The sequence below is a fragment of the Globicephala melas genome, chromosome 3, assembly GCF_963455315.2.
Source record: "Globicephala melas chromosome 3, mGloMel1.2, whole genome shotgun sequence".
Lineage (NCBI taxonomy): Eukaryota > Metazoa > Chordata > Mammalia > Artiodactyla > Delphinidae > Globicephala > Globicephala melas.
In genome coordinates this window covers 25,838,904-25,844,903 of record NC_083316.1, presented here as the reverse complement: position 1 = coordinate 25,844,903, position 6,000 = coordinate 25,838,904, and the positions used below count along the sequence as shown (strand labels likewise).

General features: G+C 39.2%; 1 protein-coding gene across 1 annotated transcript in view; it reads right to left on the bottom strand.

Moving 5' to 3' along the window:
* Positions 1–542: 542 nt before the first annotated feature.
* The window catches only part of LOC115845563 (Golgi phosphoprotein 3-like), a 32,779-nt gene continuing 27,321 nt past the window's right edge, over positions 543–6,000 (bottom strand). Inside the window, exon 7 of the mRNA XM_070045130.1 lies at positions 543–3,603. Coding sequence (XP_069901231.1) covers positions 2,025–2,327 — 303 coding nt within the window. The 5' untranslated portion in view covers positions 2,328–3,603 and the 3' untranslated portion in view covers positions 543–2,024. The remainder of the gene's footprint in view (positions 3,604–6,000) is intronic.

Genomic DNA, 6,000 nt, shown 5'->3' with positions numbered 1-6,000 from the left:
GTCCTCACAGATATCGGGATTTATTATAAAGCTATGGTAACAGCTGTGTATTGAGACAGCAATTTGAGGAGAAATTCATGTGAAGTCCACAAGATATACAGCATCAATGGATGTACACAACCCAATTAGCTTTATGGAGCAATTTACTTTTATGATTTAACAGTGAAAATATACAAATATAAGATTATGGAAAGCAAAATTTTTCCCACTTTATTGAGATATGATTGACATATAACATTATGTAAGTTTAAGGTATGCAACCTATTGATTTGATATGCTTATGTATTGCAAAGTGATGACCACCATAGCCTTAGCTAATACCTCCATCACATAATTACCATTTCTTTATCGTGGTGAGAACATTTAAGATCTCCTCCCTTAGCAACTTTCAAGTATATAATACAGTATTATTAACTATAATCACCAAGCTGTACATTAGATCTCTAGAACTTACTCATCTTATAACTGGAAGTTTGTACTCTTTGACCAACACCTCCCCATTTCCCCCACCCCTAACCCCTAGCCCCTGATAACCTCTGTTCTATTCACTGTTTCTATGAGTTTGGCTTTTTAAGATTCCACACATAAGTGATATCATACAGTATTTGTCTTTCTTTGTCTGACTCATGTCACTTAGCATAATGCCAGTAAAAAATTGTTAAGGTATGCATCTAGATTGAGCTTTACTGAAAAATATCTTGATAGGTACAGCTTTTTACTTTTGGTGAGTTAAGAATATAGAAGAATTTGTACTTGTGGAAAAACTTAAACTCAAGAAATGCTAATGATGTGCTTTTGAAGCTGGAGGGAGGGGCTTCCCTGGTGGTCCAGTGGTAAAGAATCTGCCTTCCAATGCAGGGGACAGGGGTTCAAGCTCTAGTCAGGGCACTGAGATCCCACATGCTGCGGGGAAACGAATCCTGCATGCCGCAACTACTGAGCTCACGCACCTCAACTAGAGAAGAGAAAACCCTCATGTCACAACTAGAGAGAAGCCCGTGCACCACAACGAAGATCCCGTGTGCCACAGGTAAGACCTGATGCAGCCATAACAATAAAATAAATAAAATTAAAGAAAAAGAAGCTGGAGGTAGTTTCAAGAAAAGATACATGCACCTCAATCAATATTCATAGCAGCACTATTTATAATAGCCAAGACATGGAAGCAACCTAAATGTCCACTGACAGACAAATGGATAAAGAAGATGTGGCACAAATATACAATGGAATACTACTCAGCCATAAAAAAGAATGAAATAATGTCATTTGCAGCAACATGGATGGACCTAGAAATTATCATACTAAGTAAGCCAGACAAAGACAAATATCATATTGCTTATATGTGGAATCTAAAAAAAATGATACAAGTGAAGTTATTTACAAAACAGAAATAGACCCACAGACATAGAAAACAAACTTATGGTTACCAAAGGGGAAAGGGGAGGGGGATAAACTAGGAGGTTGGTATTAACATATACACACTTTTATATATAAAATAGGAAATGAACAAGGACCTACTATATAGCACAGGGAACTATACTCAATATTTTGTGATAACCTATAAGGGAAAAGAATCTGAAAAAGAATATATATATATATATATGTATAACTGAATCACTATACTGTACACTTGAACCTCATACAACATTGTAAATCAAACTATGCTTCAATAAAAAACAAAAATCGGCAAAAAAAGGAAAGAAAGAAACTGGAGGTAGTTTGAAAGTAAACATAACAAAAATCCAAAGCCTATTACAGTGAGAACGGCGACTCTCTTGAAGTCAAGAAGGAATGAAATAACAATAGGCAGTAAAACTTTTTTTTCTAAACTTAAAAAAGCTTTAGAAAGGTCTCTCATACCAGCAGCTTCCTGCAGGTACACACCCACAACAGGAAAAGCCACCCACCATTTCATAAAACGAAAACCAATTATAGTGTGGGAAGTACAAACTGCAGAAAACCAGGAGTCCCTGGAAGAAAAATGATCCTGCGAGAGAAAGGAGGACACCCGGTTCTGCGCAGCGTCACTTGGTAAAGGCGGCCACCACTGCCCACAGCACCTCGTTGGTGCTGGCCTTCAGACACTCCACCTCAGGGTCTAAGTCCAGGAGCTGCCGCACCCGCTTGGTGGCTAAATCGTACTGCTCGTCCAGGAGGGGCGCGAACGTGTTCTCCAGGACATCCGAGGTGTGGGCCAGGTAGATGAGGGCCAGCAGGCGCTTGTCCATGCGGTGAGGGTCGTTCACCCATTTGTCGAGAACGGCTTCCTGCACCTTCTTGATGAGGCGCTGCTTAATGTTGTTGTTGGTGAGGGGATGTGTCGTCATGTCAAAAAGAAGGAAGTTCTGTTTCTTGGTTGTCAATACGCTCCTGTCTACCAGGTTTTAAGCTAATCATTCCTGCATGTTTCTCAACTGATAATGCAGTTTTAATGAATTCCATGTCTCACCTAAACAAAAGCACTTAAAAGCTAGAGAAGAATTTCAGCTATTATTTTCTTTGTACTCTTAATAGGAATAGCAAAATGTGTTCACTGTAGCTTGTTTGCTTCTGGAGAAGTGGAATACAAGTGTTCTAGGACGGTCTGTGTTCCCAGAACGTAAACTTCTTGTGGGACAGGAATCATATTTTATTAATCTTTATAGCCCGGCACCAGGTATATTTCCTGGAACATAGTATTGCTCAATAAGTATTTGGAAAAGAGAATGAATAAAGTATTCAAATACACAACTTAGAACAGATTGCTAATGGTTTTGGTGTGAGGTAGATATGAGTCAAATTGTAAAATGATAATTCCTGGTACATTTCTATCAACATAAAGTTGTCAATAAATAGCCAAAGTATAAATTAGAGGTTCATTTCTTTTTATTTTTTAAATAAATTTTTAAAAGGAATAATTTTAGATTTATAGAAAAGTTGCAAAGATAGTAAAGTGTTTCCACATGCCCCACTGCTAAGTCCCCATTAATGCAGCACATTTGTCACAATTAATGAACATCGATACATTAATATTAACTAAAGTCCATACACTCTTCACATTTCCTTGGTTTTTGCCTGATGTTCTTTTTTTGTTCCAGGATGCCACCCAGGTTATTATATTACCTTTATTTGTCATATTTTCTTAGGCTCCTCCTGGTGGTGACAGTTCTCCAATCTTCCCTTGCTTTTGATGACCTTGACAGTTTTGAGAAGTAGTGGTTGTGCACTTTGTAGATTGTCCCTTTATTGGGATTTATCTGATGTTTTTCTCACGATGAGACTGAGGTTACAGGTTTGGGGGAGTGAGACCACAAAGGGTGCATACTATCAGCATGATTTATCACTGTTGGTGTTGACCTTGATCACCAGGCTGTGGGAGGGTTCGTCAGGTATCTCCAATATAAAGCTATTCCTCCCTCACCCCTTTCTGTTCTGTATTCTTGGACGGAAGTCACTATGTGCAGCTCACATTTAAAGAGTGGTGGGTTATTCAGTACTTCCTTGAGAGTGAGGTATTTACATAAATTATTTGGAACTGGAAGTTGTATTTTTCATTAAAGAATTAAATTGAGATTCTCAATAAAGATGGCTGGTTGAATAAATATTCTCTTCGTGATGAAAATGCTATGAAAATAAGAGTAAAAGGATTTCTATAGAAGCACAAACCCATAATAATAACAGGAAAGAACACAAGAGCAGTAAAATTTCGGATCCTGCAAAGTAGGTGAAAAAGTGGTAGGTGGATTAGTGGATGCAAGAAAGCTAATCCAAAACTGGCAGTGGGCAGAGAAGGGAGGTACCCTACTTTACATGGCAGAAGCCCAGAGGCTCAGAAATTGGCACCAGATAGCTGTGGGAATGGTGGGGGGGGGGGAGAAGATAATGGTAGGGCTAAGAATAGAAAGACTGTTTGAAAGTCTATTTAAAAAGCATCTCCAAAAAAAAAAAAAAAAAAAGCATCTCCAGATCTCCTTCTCTACTCTGTGCAGTAGAAGATAATAAAACAGAGGGTCTCTGGACTCAGGGACACCAAGCACAGCTGAAGGAGGCAGGGATCTCCCACTGAAAACAGGGGGATTAAGTAAGAGTTTATGTCCTAGAATTTGGGACATTTCAGCTTTTTCCCTCCTCTCGACTCCCAGAATACTAGAAGCTAGGATTATACCCTCCAGCCAAGACACTGGAAGAGTCTTTTCTGGAAAATACCACCAGCCCAAGAGAAAAGGATGAAAAACACTGATATGAAGATTTCCCCAAAGAATTACAAAGAAGCCCCCACTTCACCACCGCCCACCATGCACACTTACAGCTTCCAAGTAACTTATTTGGCCTCTTTTTCCAAATATGAGCAGACTGCTAGAGAATGTCATACATTTGGGAAAAATTCTCTAATGTGAAACACAGAGTACAAAATAAAATATTAAAATAACAAAAAGATGTTTCTAATTCCTCCAAAGTGGAAACTACACAAACGTCTGGTCAACTGGTGAATGTCAAAACAAAATGTGGTACATCAGCACAAGGGAATACTCTGCAACAATAAAGAGGAATGAACTCCTGACGCATGCTGCAACAAGGATGGCCTTCAGAAACAGCACGTGAAGTGAAAAAGCAGACACAGAAGAACATATACTGTATGATTCTATTTATACGAAATGCTTAGAAAACGCAAATGGGTAGAGACAGAAAGCAGATTATTGGCTGACTGGGACTAGGGTTAGAAATGGAGATGAATTGCAAACGGGCACCAGAGACCTTTCTGGGGTGATGGAAATGTTCTAAAACTGGACTGCAGTGATGGTTGACTGACTCAATAAATATACTAAACATCAGTGAATTAGACACTCACAATGGGTGAATTTTATGGCATACAAATAACACTTCCAATAAACTTGGTTTTTTAAAAAAAAGGAACTCAGAGGACACTGAAACTATGAAGGGAGAAGAAAAATGTGGGAAAAAAAGGCATTACTGTTCTCAGAGAAATAAGAGAATATTGTATCCATAAAACAGGAAAAAAAATGGTCGTTTTAAAAAGAAGAATATTCAGAGAACAACAACAACAAAAATACTAGGAAAATAAAAATTGGATGGCAGAACTGGAAAACCCAGTAGAAAAGTAGAGGATATAGTTAGGGAATCCAAAACTTAGGGCAAAATGGCAAATAACTGGACAATAAGAGAGAAAACTTAAGAAATTAATTGGTCAATCCAGGGGGCCCAACAACTAAATAATAGGAGCTCCAGAAAGGGTGAACAGAAGAGAATGATGAAGAAAAGTGTTGAACTTCCCTGGTGGCACAGTGGTTAAGAATCCACCTGCCAATGCAGGGGACATGGGTTCGAGCCCTGGTCCAAGAAGATCCCACATGCCGTGGAGCAACTAAGCCCCGTGCACCACAACTACTGAGCCTGCGCTCTAGAGCCCTCGAGCCACAACTACTGAAGCCCGTGCACCCTAGAACCCGTACACCGCAACTACTGAGTCCACGCGCCACAACTACTGAAGCCTGCATGCCTAGAGCCTGTGTTCTGCAACAAGAGAAGCCACCACAATGAGAAGCCCGCGCACTGCAACGAAGAGTAGCCCCTGCTCTCTGCAACTAGAGAAAGCCCACGCGCAGCAACAAAGACCCAACGCAAACCAAAAAAACAACAACAAAAATGTAAGCCATCAATTTAAAAAGAAAGAAAAGGAAAGTGTTAATAAAATAACATAAGAGAATTTTCCAGGGCTGAAGAACATGAGCCTTTTTTCAAAAAAAGGCCCATTGGATATCCAGCCCAATGAATAGAAGACAAATAAATAAAGAAAAAAGTTTTAAAAACCCATTAAGCAATAAAAAGAAAAATCCAAAAGACTCATTATCATAAAATTTCAAACACTAGTGCACTAGTGGTAAACAGAAGGCTCTAAAAGTTCGGGTTGGGGTGGATGTTAGGGGGAGACAGTTAATGAGCAGAAGAGTGTAAGAATGGCATCAAACTTCTTGAATGGGAGGTAGAAGATAATGAAGCTGC